Genomic DNA, 16,270 nt, shown 5'->3' on the forward strand with positions numbered 1-16,270 from the left:
GCACCCCCATGGAGATGGGGGTCTCTGTGGGATGGTGCTCTCCGTTCCTGCCCCTCATAATGGGGTGACCCGCAGGCTCCAGGAGGGCTGTCTCCCTTCGGGTGGGGATCCATCCGGCTGAGGTGTCTCCGAGTGGTCATCCCCGCCCCACGCCAGTTCCCCCTGCAGGGGTCGCAGACTCGGCATGCCGGCCCCCGTCCGGGGATAACCCCTGCCCCTCCCGGCGGGCCGCGGGCGGCTCCATGGAGGCGGAGATGTTGTGCGGGCTGCGGGCGGGGTGGGGGCGCCGCAGAGCCGAGGCCGGCCCCGAGACTGGCGCACTCGGCAGGGAGCCGGAGGCAGAGGCGGGCGCAGGCAGCAGCGCTGGGACCGAGACTCTGGCAGGCAGCGGCTGGGATGAGGCGCGGAGGAGGCTGTGGGGGCAGATAGCGTCCCGCGGCGGGGAAGCGGCCGAGTGGGGCTCGGCGCTGTGGCAAGGGCGGCCCGGCAGCGCCATGGCAGCGCAGTGCGAGCCGCTGAGCGGCTACCTGCCGCAGGCGCTCTCGGACCCGGGCTCCAACAGCGAGCGCAGCGCCGACTCGCCGCTGCCCGGCTCCGAGGAGGACGCGGCCGGCCCGCGGCCCCTGCGTAGCCCAGAGTGGGGCGAGGAGCGATTCCGGGTGGACAGGAAGAAGCTGGAGGCCATGCTGCAAGGTGAGCGGGGCTCGCGCCGCGGCGTGGCGTGGGGGAGCCGGCTCCCCGCCCAGCCCCCGTTCTGGGGCCGCGAAAGGGGCGCGCTACCTCCCGAGCCCGGGCTGCTGCGGGGGCGGGCACTTGGGCGTCGGGAAAGCCGCGTCCCCGCAGTGGCTCTAGCGGGTCCTCCCGGGGGTGACCAGCGACTGGCCCGGGGCCTGCCGCTTGCTAGACAAGGGCGGGAGGGGCTGTTCCGCTGCGGAGCGCCCGAGGCTCTGCCTCCGCAGGCCCCCCAGTACCCGGGACAATCGCAGTTTGACCCCTGGGGGACAGCATGTCTGCTCTTGCTGGGCTGTCCCGCTCTGCGCTTCTCCTCTAGCGGCCCGGGACGCGAGGAACGGTCCTGAGAGAGGGCGCTTGCAATACCCTGGCTCTGAAACCTATTCCCCACCCCCTGCCCGTTCCCAGCACGTCCCATTCCAGATGTGGATGAGCTCTGCTTTCCGAAGATGTCCGGTCTCGCAGGGGTTGCAAGGGATTCTTTCATGAAGCCGCGGATTGCCTTCATCTGACCCTCGTGCAAAATGGGTTACCCTCAGTTCGTACAAATCTCTCTTAATGCTAATACAGGTGTCAAAGTCTGTCTGACGGTACTACGTCGCAGCTCCGCTGCTTCATCACAAACACCCTAAGTATAAACGCTATTAGAATTACTGGTATTGAAATAAAGCTTTGCTTTACGGTGAACACTGAAGAGTAGGAGGCAATCTTGAATGTTCTGGGCTACTGGAAATACTTAGTCCTTGCAGCTCAGGGAATGCATTTCAGATTTTTTTTTTTTAGAAGTAGGACAGTATTTTGCTGCATAGCAAAGTGGATGTTCATAAAATGGAAGACTTCAGAATTGCACGAAACCATCTAATTTCTGGATTTTTTTTGGAATATCCGAGTCCTTTAAATTGTGATTTGATCTAGATTTTTGTACTGATATGTTATTTATACCATATCACTAAACAATACACCTAAATAATGTAATGCTCTTAAGGCAAACAATTTAAAGGTTAATTAAACAAAAAGATCTTAGTTTTGAAAACAGTAATCTATTAGATTCATGTGACTGTGTTGGATAATGTTAATGTTGGTTTTAGGATTTCTTATGCATTTGACTATTATTTCATGTGATTTTGTTCCAAGATGTTTTGAATTATGTCCCCCCTCTATGAAACTGAAGGAAAAATTTTGAAAAAAAATACCATGAATAGAAAGTATTATTTTTAAAGCAGATGTAGCGGGGGTGTCTCCTTCACAGTTGTGTAATATATTTAGTGATTTTGAATATCTTTTGGTCTATTCAAACTGAGCTGCAAACTATACTTACATTTCAGTGAGACTAAAGCATATCTGAATTGAATTAGAGCTATTATGGAAGTTTTAAAAAGTGCTATTTTACTTTCTTAAATATTTAGAACAATACCTACATGATGGTTAATCTAGCTTTTTTTTTTTTTTTTTTTTTTTTTAGAGGAGGAACAGGAGTATATTATTAGCATGCACTTATCATGGCCTGTGCAAGCCATGTAATTTTGTGCCACTTATTATTGTGTGATACTCTAAATACTGTATACAGTACTTTATTTTCATTCTTTTTTAACTCTTAAGGCTGCATTTGTCAAAAACCATAACAGAAGACTGAGAGCTTTTCATCATTCATATATTATTTCACAAATGAAAATATTTCTCTTTATGCATGGGATCAGTCATTCTAAGCCTGTAAACATAGTGCTTTTTATTACCTTCTGAATTACTTGAAAGTGCACTGCGTAACTGAGTAAGCAAGGTTAGAAAATGTAATCTTTGACAACAGGAACACAAAATGGAAGGAAAAAAAATCTGGTTTCATACTATTACTGGATTCTGATAATTTATAATCAGTGTACTTGGAATGTTGTAATTTAGAATAATTAAAGATGAAAAATGATAGAACTTGAGGACATGGTAAGGAAGATGTGAATTCCAAATAAATGCACTATATTTCTGGACATGTTTTAGATGAAACATTTTATTTTAGCAAGACTTATGCCAATAGTTAACCAGGTTCTAAATATAAAAGGTGTAGGGTTTTTATTTTTACTTTTTAAAGAATCTGTCAGCTAGAATTGCTCTATTAGTTTCCTGGCAATGTTTTACTCATCATGACTATCACAGAACTTATATTTTAATATTGTTAATACCATTGGTAGTAGTCTGAAGGAGTGGGGTAAGTGAGGGAAAAAGAGGATGCTGAATAAAATAACTGGTGAACTGGATTGTCTGCCCAAAAACTGGGATAACTTGGTGATTATAATGTTTGGAATTTGTTTCAAATGAGATTCTCTCTACAGGGGGTAGGTTAATGTTTAATCAGTTAATATTTTGTTACTAGAAGAGAAATCTCAGTATGTAATAGAGTAACTAGTGCAGAGAAGCATACAATTTTTGTCATAAGTAACTGAACTAATTCTAAATTTGTGCCTATGAAAGATGTCATAAAACATACATTTTGTAAATTGCACAGACACCGAAAAGAGGAAGAATTTGTGAAGAAAGGTCACAAGTTAAAAGTGCTGTACGAAAATTGAAGGTTTTCTTTCACTTTTCCCCACCACATAAACTTCCATTACCTCATCCCACAGCCTGTCTTTTTACTGTCTAAGGTGGTAAGGGTGGGAGGGTAAAACAGATCTCATAAACCTAATCCATACTGACTCTGTAGCTGTCCTATCCAATGGTTAATGCATACGTAAAACTTAACGCAAAAATTGTGATATTTTATGTTGTTTTAGCCTAGCATGCATTTAAATTGTACCTCCACCCATTAGTGTATTGAACAATAGCATATTGAATTCAGAATAACAAGATTTTTTTTGTAAATGTAAAAACTCAGACTTTCATCATATTGAATTAATTTCTAGTAAATTGGTATTGTTGCAGTGGAAAATATTTTTAGGAAATGGAATAGAGACTATAATAAATTATATTTGTCTTCTTCCATCAGATTGCTAGAATTAAGTTTGGTGGAAAAATTCAGAAAAGATGCCATGGAGTAAAGTTGCATCTTAAATTAAAGATGTGTTGATGTTTGTACTCTTTTAATGAGATTCAGTACTTTTAGCTAAGTATCTGAGTACTTTACAAATACAAATAAAATGTCTAGACCCTGCTATGCTACTTTTATAGATGGCTGAGTTAAACACAGACAGTGACTGCCAAAGTGCCATAGCAAGTCAGTGGCAGAGATGAGAATAATACCCAGTAATCTGTGTTCACAGTACTGTGTTTTGGCTTCTAGACATTGATTTTTGTGTGTGTGTTAAAGATGACCATCCATTAAAAGTATAAACTGACTTACCGGGGTATGATATTTGGACCAGAATTACTGTACTGCCTTAGAAACATATCAATAGCCCAATGTTCTTGCTTGATATCCTTAAAATATTTAGAAAAACTCTATTTTATATCCCTGGGGTGGGTGTGTGTGTGTGTGTGTGTGTGTGTGTGTGTGTGTGTGTGTGTGTGTGTGTGAGAGAGAGAGAGATTATTTCTGCAGAAAGGAAGTAAGAGTCAAACAGTCTATCAGTGATTCTTTTGGTAGTGACATACCATTGAAAGAAAATCTTTCGTAGTACATTTGATGTAGCTGCAGTTAACTAAATCTTAATGAATGCTTAATTAACGTAATATTTTGGAATGATTTTCTTAATTATTTGTGTGTGTCCATAACAGCTGGACACTAATACAAAAATGAAAAACATTAAACTTACAAAAAGCTGTCCAAAAATTTAGTCTGACCGTAGCTATGAATGCATCTGCAGCCAAGATGGCCTTAAAATTAGTGAATGCAATAAATAAATGAAAAACAAAGCACAAACAAGCAAACTCCAAAATATAGCCTTATATTGGGTGACTTATTTTTTTAGTTTATCATTAATCATTTTGTAATACGATGAAAGGTAAAATGTGCCTTCTATGTCATGCCTCTACACAACTATTGAATGTTGCATACATGTGTACGGTATATAATATATATGTATCTTGTATATTTATGATGTTTTTGAACCGTAGTACCGAGGTCTGATCTGTTCTTATAGTCTGTATAATGTCAAACATGACTTGCCCTCTCTGTGTTGATGATTTCCTAAGTTTGTGGTCTCTCTTGATTAATTTTCAAAAAGGGACGTATACAGACTTTGTAAAAAGTATAACTAAGGTATTCTTAACTCTTGTTTAGGCATTGATTATAACGTTTCATTCAGGAATAATCTGAAATGTTTATATACATCTCTCATACTTCTCTGGTAGTTCTGCTTAGCATTTTTCATTATCTCCTCTCTTACCAAATGCCCAGTGAGCACAATTTTTCTTCTGAGGTTCTCTCATCTGGTTACTTATCCTTGGCTGGTTGGCAGTGTTCGTTGCTCACAAGAATGAATGCTTACAAAATGGGGATACTTTCCTGTAATCTAAATATCAGTTGTTTCTGACTGGTCTACTTTAATAGTGAGACAGCTCTAATATTTCCAACAGTTCAACTTAATAAAGTTACATCTAAATGATCAGATTCCATTTGTATTTTGAATTAATATTTTACTGAAAATAAAATCTGGAGACAGCTTTGTTCAGGATTTACTCTGCATGATTTTGTCTGATATATTGTATACGTCAGCAGCAATTCAAACAAGGTATTTGGTTTTTCTATTCTCTATCTTTCATGTTATAATTAATTAGATAAGGAACATACAGATCTTTGAAAGTTTTCTTCCTATACAGACCACATTCCTATAATAGATGTAGCAGTCAGGTTTTTGCTCTGTCAGTGATGGTAACTGTTCAGCTGTGTGCTTTCATGTTTTTGCTCCCGTTTATTGTGTTGACCCTCCACAATAAGTCAACACAGCAGACTTTAAGGAAGCTCCCAAAGACTACAAAATCAGATAAGGATCGAATGCACCCAGCCAGGTTTATTGTAGACAATGTAAAGTCCTAGCTTCCCCAGACCAAAGGGTCTACAGTTAGGCTAATATATGTATGACCATTACAATGGACTCAGCTCAGTCAGTGCCAGGGATAACACACTTCCCCCTCGGCTGGACAAAGACAGTTCTTTGGGGTTCACTTTTATACAAAGGTACAAACAAGTTATGCATCACTCCTGACGTATCAGGTTTCTACCTCCTGTTGCTTAGTTGCCTCCCTTACTTCATACAAAGGAGATTTGATCATCATGCTGTCAGTTTAGACCTGGTCATGATCCTGGGTCGGTATGCTGGGGAGGAGGTTGGATGTGTCTCAGTGGAGCCTTCCTTGTGTTAGCATCCTCCTAAAATGTGTTTACAACCTCTAACTGACCTCTATTGTTTTGATACCCTCTATCTTATTTATGCTAATCTTATTAACTAAGCTTTCCTTCCTGCTCGTAACTTGACTTTGATCTGAGCAAAGTCTTGGCTATTGTTCCTAGGCCTCACATCAGACCTGTGATACCTGGGCTTAGTTTCAGGCCCTCATCTTACTAAAATAGTCTGGTTCTGTTTCAGGGATAATACTGTATTCTCTGCTAATACATTTCTATGGTGACCATATATACTAGGAATGTCAGAGTTTAACCAACTGTCAATGGTATCGGTTAAACCAGGGATGGGCAATAATTTTAGATGGGGAGGGGACTTCAGAAATTTTTGAAGTGGCCCCGGACAGGGCCAGCACACTCCTGTGCTTCCTTGCCCACGGACCCTCACTGGCCTGGGGGTAGGAGGAGTGTGTGAAGTCTTCCCCCCCCCCCCCCCAAGAGTTCTGCCAGCAGTTCAGAACAGCTGGTGGTTACCTCTAGGCACCCGCACCCCGGTGGCAGGAAGAGACTTCATGTGCGCTCCCCTCCCCCAGGTCAATCAGGGCCGGGGCGGGAAGCACAGGAAATCTCTTGCTCCCTGCCGTCCAAGAAGCATGCGGTGCTTAGTCAACCACCAATTGAGCAGCAGATGGTGGTTGATTTTAAGCCCTGCATGCCCCTTGCAGGGTGGGAGGAGACTTTGTGCGCTTCCCTCCCTGCCCCCAGGCCTTGGTTGGCTTGGGGGTGGGGAGAGCACACAAAGTCTCTCACACCCTGCCCCCGCCCTGAAAGGGTGCAGGGAACTTAGTTAACTTTGGTGGTTGACTCTAAGCACCATGTGCCACTGACGGGGGGAGGAGATGTTGTGCGCTCCCCCATATCCAGGCCTTGATTGACCTGGAGACAGGGGAGTTGGTAGGGCATTCGCAGGCTGGATAAACCTGCTTAGTGGATCAGATCTGGGTTGCGGAGGCCCTTAACTCAGGGGTGGCAAAAACATAGAGGCAGCTTTCCTGTGGCAGGGCAGCGAAGCGTCCTCCCTGGGATTTGGGTGGGTAAGGGCTACCTGCTGTGCTTCCAGGGAGACTTCGCTACAGCCTGCAGTGCATGTAATTGCTAAGATTTTTAGCAGATACACGGTTACCATATTAAACTGTTTAACAACCCTAATATATACCTATGTTGAATGTGGGACACCTGATAAAATTACTCCTGTTCAAGCAATTCAATGGTAATCAATCAGAATCATGCAGTACAAACATTCAAATTGATTGAGTTCCTGTTTAAAAAAAAAAAAATACTGCATCATTGGGTTCTTTTCATTTTACCTTCTTATCTTTAGGGTTCACAATGGGATAGGTCACACTCACTCACTCCCATACTCCTCTCACACACAGAAGAGGGATGATTGACTGGCTCGACCCTCTATGTGCTGTGTTCTGGCTGGGCCCATGGGATAGACCCGCCTCTCCTGGTACCTGATGCCGTGTCTTCTTGGGGCAACACATGGTGGGGACTTGCAGGGCCACATGCCTTGCCCCTCCACCTGAGTTCACACCAGAATGTGCCCACAGAAGGCTTAGCAGCCTTTCAGCACTTTGTGGGAGGAATGAACAGGAGCTGCTTCCTGGCCCAAGTCTTTGCAGAGCTCATCAGTTGCCCCCTCCCTTCTCTCTGGCTCCCTTGATATAGGTCAGAGTGCTCAGCTCACCAACAAATGACCAGCAGGTTCTTTGCTTTCCCAACTGCCTCTGGCTGGGCCAGCACCCTGGAAAAGCCCAAGCAAGACTCCAGGCTGAGGCACAGATAAGGAGAAGCCACACCCTGCATGGGCCGAAGCCTCGCACAGAGCTGGCATGTGGAAGCCTCACTGGCCCTCAGCTAATCTCTGGAGAGGCACAGGCAGTAGAAGTGATTTCTCGCCTGTTCACATCCCAACTCTGCAGGCTCCTTTGCAACTCCCCAAGCAGAGGCTTAGCATCCTCTTCACCCACCCCACCCAGGATCCCTTCCTGCTTCCACTGTGTCAAATAGCTACTAACACTACCAGGCTGCTCTGTCCCCAAAAGCACCATTCTCCCTCAGTCACCTCTTTGGCTGGGCTTGCTCAAGCCACTGCAATCAGGTTTAACCCCTTCCTGGTATTATGGACAGGAGGCAGCTGGATTATATCAGTGGTCATCAGCATTTGGAGGTGTCAGTAGCCTTTCGACATTGTGAGAGCAGGAAGGGACAACCTGTTTCCAGTCACATGGGAGCCAGAGAGAAGGGAAGGGGGAACTGATGAGCTCTGCAAAGACTTGGGCCAGGAAGCAGCTCCTGTTCATTCCTCCCACAAAGTGCGGAAAGGCTGACACATTCTCTAGAAATGTATATAGTAAAAGCTGGATTAAAATTGTGCAACAAAATTGATTAACCGCCACCCTTTTCAGTATTTTTTTTATCTTGAAATGTTTTAACCTAAGGGGCCAGATGCTTTACTGATTGGCAAAGATAGAAATTTACCACAATTAGAATCTTTTTTTTTTTAAAAAAAAAAGTATAATAATGAGAGCTACCTAAATTACGCTGTATAAAGGAACAATTTTCCATTCTGGATAAAGATATAATAGTGTGGTAAGCTGAACCTATCCAATAGCATTTACTGTGGTGTTAACATATATGTAGCCAGAAAGGTTTTAGATAATTTTCAAAGCTTTCAAATTCCAAATGTGCTGACTGGACTTTTCTATAAAAAATATATGAAATGATTTTTGGTGACCTGTAGTTTAAAAATGTTCTTGCATTCCGTTGTTAACATTTGTAGTAATATCACTTGCTCAAGTTTCTGTGTGTTTTTTTTTTTTTTTTTAGTAGCACAACAGGCTATCATGGTTTGGCATGAACTGCTGAGTTAAGTATTGCTGGATTGCACATTCCTTTTGGTTATATTATAATCTGTACTTCCATTGGAAAGTGTGCCGTGTTTTGAGTATTTATTTCAGGCTGCTTGGCTCTGTCCCTGTCTGCTGTTTACTAATGAAGCATACTTGTTATTTTCAGACCTTTGTATAGCAGAATTAATTGTGAAGTGCTTCTTAGCAATAGGGAAACATCCACTTTAATGATAAATGGTAGAAAATAGTGAGGGGCATGCTCTGTAGCTCTAAATATCATACAGGCAGTCTCCGGGTTACATGGATCCGACTTGCATCGGATCCCTACTTACAAACAGGGTGAGGCAACCCCGCACTAGCTGCTTCCCCCCAGCAGACCAGGGAGACGCGAAGCTAGCGCCCCCCACAGCAGACCAGGGAGACGCAGAGCGGCTTTTCTCAGCAGACACCTCAGCTTGAGAATAAAGGACTGAGGGAAGTGAGGTGTGGGAGAATAAAACTGAGCTCTGGAGAAATGTTTGGCTAGAGTTTCCCCTACAGTATGTACCAGTTCCGACTTACATACAAATTCAACTTAAGAACAAACCTACAGTCCCTATCTTGTACGTAACCCGGGGACTGCCTGTACTTGAAATATTTTAATTTATTAAAAATAGTTTTTAGTTCTACATATATGAAAGTTATAATGAATATGCTGTCTATAGACTTCCCACTCAGTTAACTGATCTAGTATCAGGAACTGTGTTTGTGATTAAGTGTGCAAGTCAAAAAGATGGATTCTTTGAGACATACCTTCCTTTCCAAAGTTCCCATCTCCTGCATCTAATTCATAGAGTTATGAACATTGATAGTATTCAGAACTACTAGATTGTGATGAAATATCTGAATGAGTTGAAAGAGGAGATGATAATGTATAAGTTTCCTAGAACAGAATCAAATGTTTGTAAGGGTATGTCTACACTTGCAGCCTACTTCGGAATAGGGCTGCAAACGTAGGCATTCAGAATTGCAAATCAAGCCAGGGATTAAAATATCCCACGCTTGATTTGCATCTTCCCGGCTGGGCGCCATTTTTGAAATGTACAAGCCTGGAATAACTGCCTGCGTCTACACGCGGCAGTGAAACGGGCGTTCAAAATAAAGCCCTATTTCGAACTACCTGTTGTTCCTTCTGCAATGAGGTTTAACACGTAGTTCGAAATAGGGCTTTATTTCAAATGCCCACTTCACTTCCGCGTGTAGATGCGGGCAGTTATTCCGGGCTTGTAAATTTCAAAAATGGCGCCTGTCCGGGAAGACGCAAATCAAGCGCGAGATATTTAAATCCCGGGCTTGATTTGCAATTCCGAATGCCTACATTTGCAGCCTTATTCCGAAATAGGCTGCAAGTGTAGACATACCCTTAGGAGGTCATCTAGTCTAATCCCCTGCTTGAAGTAATACCAACCTCAGTTAAATCATTCCAGCCAGGCCTTTGTCAAACCAGGACTTAAAAATCTCTAGGGATGGAGATTCCACCACCATCCTAGGTAACCTATTCCAGCTTCATCACCCTCCTAGTGAAATAGTTTTTCCTACTGTGCAACCTAGACCTACCCCACTGCACTTGAGACCATTGCTCCTCATTCTGTCATCTGTCACCACTGAGACAGCCTCTCTCCATCCTCTTTGGAATCCCCCTTCAAAGCTGCTATCAAATCTCACCTTGCTCTTCTCTTCTGTATACTGAGTAAATCCAAATCCCTCAGCCTCTCCTTGTAAGTTAGGGGGCTGGAGGACATTATAGTTTTTGTTGCCCTCTGCTGGACTTTCTCCACTGTGTCCACATCCTTTCTGTAATGGGGGCCCCAGAATTGGACACACTACTCCAAATGTGGCCTCACTAGTGTTGAATAAAGGGGAATAATCTCTTCTCTAGATCTTCTGGAAATGCTTATCCTAATGCACCCCAATATGCCAGTAGTCCTTTTGACTCATATCCAGCTTCTGTTGACTCATATCCAGCTTCTCATGCACTGTAATCCCCAGGTCCTTTTCTGCTGAACTTCTACTTAGCCAGCCGGTCCCCAGTCTCTGTCAGTGCTTGAGATTCTTCTGTCTCAAGTGAAGAACTTTGCACTTATCCTTATTAAACCTCATCAGATTTCTTTTGGCCCAATCCTCCAATTTGTTTAGGTCACTCTGGACCCTATCCCTACCCTCCAACATAGCTACCTCTCCCCCTTGCTTAGTGTTATCCTCAAACTTGCTGAGGGAACAATCCATCTCCTCATCCAAACCATAATGAAGATGATGAACAATAGCTGCCCTAGGACTGACTTGATGCTGACTGCCAACCAGACATTGAATCATTGAACACTACTAGTTGAACCCGATGATCTCGCCAGTTTCTATCCACCTTCCAGTATCCAAACCATACTTCTTTAACTTGCTGGCAAGACGACTGTGGGAGACTGTGTCAAAAGCTTTGATAATGTCAAGGTATATCACATCCACTGCTTTCCCCATATCAACAGAGCCAGTTATATCACCATAGAACGCAATCAGGTTGGTCAGGCATGATTTACCTGTGGCGAATCGATGTCACCTGTTCCTGATCACCTCTACTTCAAGTGTTTCAAAATGGATTCCTTGCGGACCTACTCCATTGACTAGTCTGTAGTTCCCCAGATCCTCCTCCTTTCCCCTTTTTGAAGATGGGCACTACATTTGCTTTTTTCCTATCATCTGAGACCTCCCCTGATCACCAAGAATTTTCAAACATCCTGTCTGTGGAAAATCTGTGTTGTTCGTTTAGTGTTGTGGTGTCAGATAAACCAATAATGCTTATGCTAGGGTTGTTCACTTTTAAAAATTGTGTGTGTGTTTGTGAGAGAGAGACAGAGACCGACCCCTCCCTCCCTCCCTCCCCTCAGGGAGCGGGTTGTAAGGGAATATATATTTGTCACTTTATTAGAGTGGGACGCTGGAAGTAGATGAGCCAATTTGGTTGGTGCTTACCTTAGAGTGTGCAACTGGGTCATATGTTGTTGGGTGGAAAAAGCAGACCAGATATGCCTTTTGGTGGCCTGATAGCAGAACTGCGCTCCCATGGCCATGACACTTTCAGTTCATTGCTTTCATGGCTGAGCCACGCAGGGAGATCAGCTGTTCCTACAGAAGATTTGTAAAAATAGATTGTGAAATATAACTGTTCAGTGTGGCAACTAGGCTTACAAAGAGAAAACCCTTCATTCATTTAAGCAGATACCAACCCTACATTCTTTTCTTGCCTTTTTTCCTCTTGGGAAAATGTGATAACCATGAGCCTTCCATTTTTGCATTAGCTAAGGTTCTTTACAGATCAGACCTAGGAGTCTTCGCAAAGTCTTAATTCACTTTTCCATTAAGAGGATCTGGAAGAAAGACTGTTTTTAAGAATTGAGTTAAATGAAAACTACATAGTAATCAGCACACTAAAGTTCATTCATTAGATTATAATGTATTGAAGGATCTGTTAATTTTTCTACAGTATTTTTCATCAAAAGTAGATGTGTATGCTTCAAAAATGTATCTGTGAAGTTAGTGGATTTCTCTTGAAGTATGCTTTGGTACTGTAAAACATGTTAGACTCTGAAGCTGACCTATTTTTCCTTCATGGCCATTATTGTGTGTGTGTGGTGGGGGAGGGGTGTGTGATACTAAGTGTAAAAATGGAATGGAGCTACTTAAAAATAACTCTTGGCTTTTTTAAAATAAAACCAGTAGTGAAATTACTGGATTAGGAAAAGGTCTTTTTCATTTTTAAAACATTTAAGAAAGAATTAATTTGAGTACATATGTAAACAAAACAGTTCATTCTTTTACTAATCTATAATTCTCTTGTATAAAAATTTGATTCATGTAGTAGTTCAGCTTTCTATTTAATATCTGCTCTTTGTAGCTAGAAGGTGACTTGCCAAAGAAAACAAATGTACCCTTTGCAGATTCTCTATGTTGGCGCCTTGGCAGATCAGGGAAGTCAGGGCACTGGATTCGCCCTGGATTCAACTGATTAAATTTTATCCTTAGAAGGAAGTGATGAGTTTTAACTTTTTGTAAGGAGGTTTTCACTTAACAGTTGAATATGAGGGTTATTTAAACAATTTCATCTGAGATTAAAGGTGATTCTAAGCCTCTGGAATTTAGAAGTATACCAGATAGATCTGGTCTGAATTAAACAGCATTTAAATAATTAAGTAAAACTATCAAGCACAACATGAAATCAGCAAATAGAACTAATTCTGAAATTCCTCTTTTGGTTTAAAATATCCTGCTTGGAGGTACTGTAACAGTCCAGAAAAATATTTCACAAATAATGAAACTATCAAAGATCCAGGTATAGCTACTTAATTTTTATCATCAAGCTTCCAGGGTAGCTGAGTTAGTCTGTACAAGATAAACTTAAAAAACAACAAATGGCTGGTAGCACTTTATAGACGAACAAAACATGTAGATGGTATGATGAGCTTTTGTGAGCCCACTTCTTCAGATGACCGGAGTTTTGAGTTTAGGATGTGCATACCCGAAATAAATAGGGGAGAAGGAAGGAGGGAGGGGAAGGGGGAAAAAAAAGAAGGGCGGGTGGGAAACAAGGAGCAGAAGGTATGGAAATATCAAAGGGAAAAACAGGAAGGCAGAACTGGGAATCAGTAAGCACCTGAAGATTAGGTAGTAAAAATGAAGCAGATAAGAATCAAAGGCAATAACAGGAATCTACACAAAGAACTGTTGGCACCTTCATTGACTGTTAGGTTGATAGTGTCCCAACCATCCCTCATCCTGATGGCCTGTAATTCATCTTTAATTCTACTAGCCAAATACACAGAGAGGCATTGGAATTACAATTCATCCACAAGTTCAGTTCTCATGCTAATGGCCCCAATTGTGATGAGGGATGGTTTGGACACTATCAATCTAACAGTCAATGAACGTGCAAACAGCTCTATGTGTAGATTCCTGTTATTGCCTTTGATTCTTATCCGCTTTGTTTTAACTACCCAATCTTCAGGTACCTTCCTGTTTTTCCCTTTGATATTTCCATACCCTCTACTCCTTGTTTCCTGCCCACCCTCCTTTTTTTCTGTCCCCTCCCCTTCTTCCCTAATTATTTTGGGTCTGCACATCCTAAACTCAAAACTCTGGTCATTTGAAGAAGTGGGCTGTGCTCATGAAAGCTCATGATATCATCTACATGTTTTGTTAGTCTATAAAGTGCTACCAGCCCATTTGTTGGTTTTTAAGTTTAATTTTTGTCACGTTACCTTCCTGTTGTAGAGAAATTTAGGGTTTTCTCTTTATTTTATACTGTATCAGTAGTGAAGTTTAAGATTGCTACTCCAAAATTACTGTTGATACATATTTCTATAGTTTAAAAAAGACTTAAATTGTCTTATTCTTCATAACTTAGAGTTGTGTTGCTTCGATGTTGCTTAATATTTATATTTTTTTCACTCTATTAATCAGGGATCTTTTTCATTATCTGTTGCCAACCACGGTTGATGGCATAATCTAATCTGTCATACCCTACAAATAACATTGTGTGTAGGAGCCTTGAGTATATCTGTTTTTACTGGCTCTATTCTGTTTAGTGTGTAAATATTTATATTACAGTTGAACACAAAGTTTAGCAAGTTAAGGCCAAGTGTCTTAAGAAATGTAAAAAAAAATGTACTTAATTTCAAAGTAAATGGTATTATTTCAATTAAGTGGTGCATTGAAGCATTTTAATATTATGGAAAACCTTAGTCTTCTGAGATGCATTCTGAAGATACTGCATATGACCTGTATGCTAAGATAATTGAGATGCTCTATTGAGCATAAACTGGAATTCTGATATTTGCAAAATAGATGCCCAAACTTAGGCTTGTGAGTGGGTCGCATGAGTGGCCCTCCTTCAGTGCAAGATTGTTGTAACCAAGACTGGATAGAGTAATTTTGTTAACTGCGCGTGCATACCTAAAATTTGCGGGGTTGCCAAATGAAATGTAGCAGTATTTGGGTCCAGAGGGAGCACAGAGTTTCCACAGTCACTGTTGTGTGCAATCAGCATGTGCCTGCCTTCGCATACCCTTGTTTTATGTGTGTGTCACTTTAGTAACATTGGTAGGAAAAAAACCCAATGTGGACAGAAACTAGTGGAATCTGGCAATTGATCAGCATAGGCAACGGTAAAAAAAAAGTCTTGTGGGTCACACGTAGAACCTCGATGGGGATCATTCAGCCTTTGGGCTCCACGCTGCCCACCACTGGTCTAGTGGATATAACATTGGTTGCTAACCAATTCAGTTAAATACTTGTCTAAACTCTAAATAATTTGCTCTAGAGATTAGTTTTGGGGAAGTTCTGTGGCCTTTGTCATACAAGAGGTCAGGTTAGATAATCACAATGGTGTCTTCGGGCCTTTGAATATATGAATGAACATGAGACTGGAAATCAAATTACTTTTACTTTTCTTTGCTGTGTAATCTTGGTGAAAAATGCTGTACAAGGATAAAATATTTGTTGTTTTTGTTAAGTATTTTGTTTGTATGTGTGTAATTAGTGCTGTTTAAAATGTCTGCATATAGGAATTTTGGATATAGACAAAACTTATATAAACACTTTTATGTGGCAGAGGAGAATCTGAAAAAATAGCTTTTCCCATAAATTTTAGATACATGTGGGTACGCTTTTTTTTTAAAGAAAAGATTTCTTTAGCGTTATATGCACATCAGACATGAGAGAAAAATCTGTTCTTAATCAGATCCATGTGCAAAAACATGAAGTGAACTTTACAAAATCTTTAGGACTTGGTAAACAGACTTTAGAAATACAAATACACACAGGCAGAATTTTTTTGGCATGTTAATTGTGAATAATGAAATATAACTGTGGAGCCTGTAGTGCGGTGTGTGTGTATAACCATATCTGGTAACTTACATTTTGAAATGTCATAAACAATTTAACATACAAGGACTTATTTCTGGGTCCCTTAGAAAGAGCCAGCAAATGCTTTCTTTTGGACTAAGTTTTTTAAAAATGTATTTTGCGACATCCCTAGATAATTGAACAATTTCTTGTAAAAAATGGGAAGTTATTTCAGTAATTGAAACATTGATCATTTAAATTTAAAACTATAAAAGTGAGTTCAGCTTATTATGAATGTTTAAATGTAACCAGAATACTTTATTAAAGGATACTTTTAATATACTTTTACCATCAGGATGTAAGGGATAATCAACTAGTCAACTCTTCGATAAGCAAAAGGTTATCGGATAGTTGACACATTAGTTGACTAGTCACTTCCTCCCCCCCTTGCTGCCTCTATCACAAAAAAAGTAGCAAGTGGGGGGAAAAT

General features: G+C 41.6%; 1 protein-coding gene across 2 annotated transcripts in view; it reads left to right on the top strand.

The window, feature by feature from the left end:
- Positions 1–201: 201 nt before the first annotated feature.
- BICC1 (BicC family RNA binding protein 1) overlaps positions 202–16,270 on the top strand; it is a 241,577-nt gene continuing 225,508 nt past the window's right edge. The window contains exons 1-2 of one of the 2 annotated variants that reach the window (XM_075934849.1): positions 204–693; positions 1,141–1,364. Coding sequence is in view for 1 of the 2 variants with exons in the window: in XM_075934848.1 (XP_075790963.1) it covers positions 243–693 (451 nt within the window). In the remaining variant the exon portion in view is untranslated. Of the gene's footprint in view, positions 694–1,140; positions 1,365–16,270 lie in introns of both variants that reach the window. The other variant, XM_075934848.1, reaches the window with a different exon arrangement.

Source organism: Pelodiscus sinensis, chromosome 8 (genome assembly GCF_049634645.1).
Source record: "Pelodiscus sinensis isolate JC-2024 chromosome 8, ASM4963464v1, whole genome shotgun sequence".
Classification (NCBI taxonomy): Eukaryota; Metazoa; Chordata; order Testudines; family Trionychidae; genus Pelodiscus; species Pelodiscus sinensis.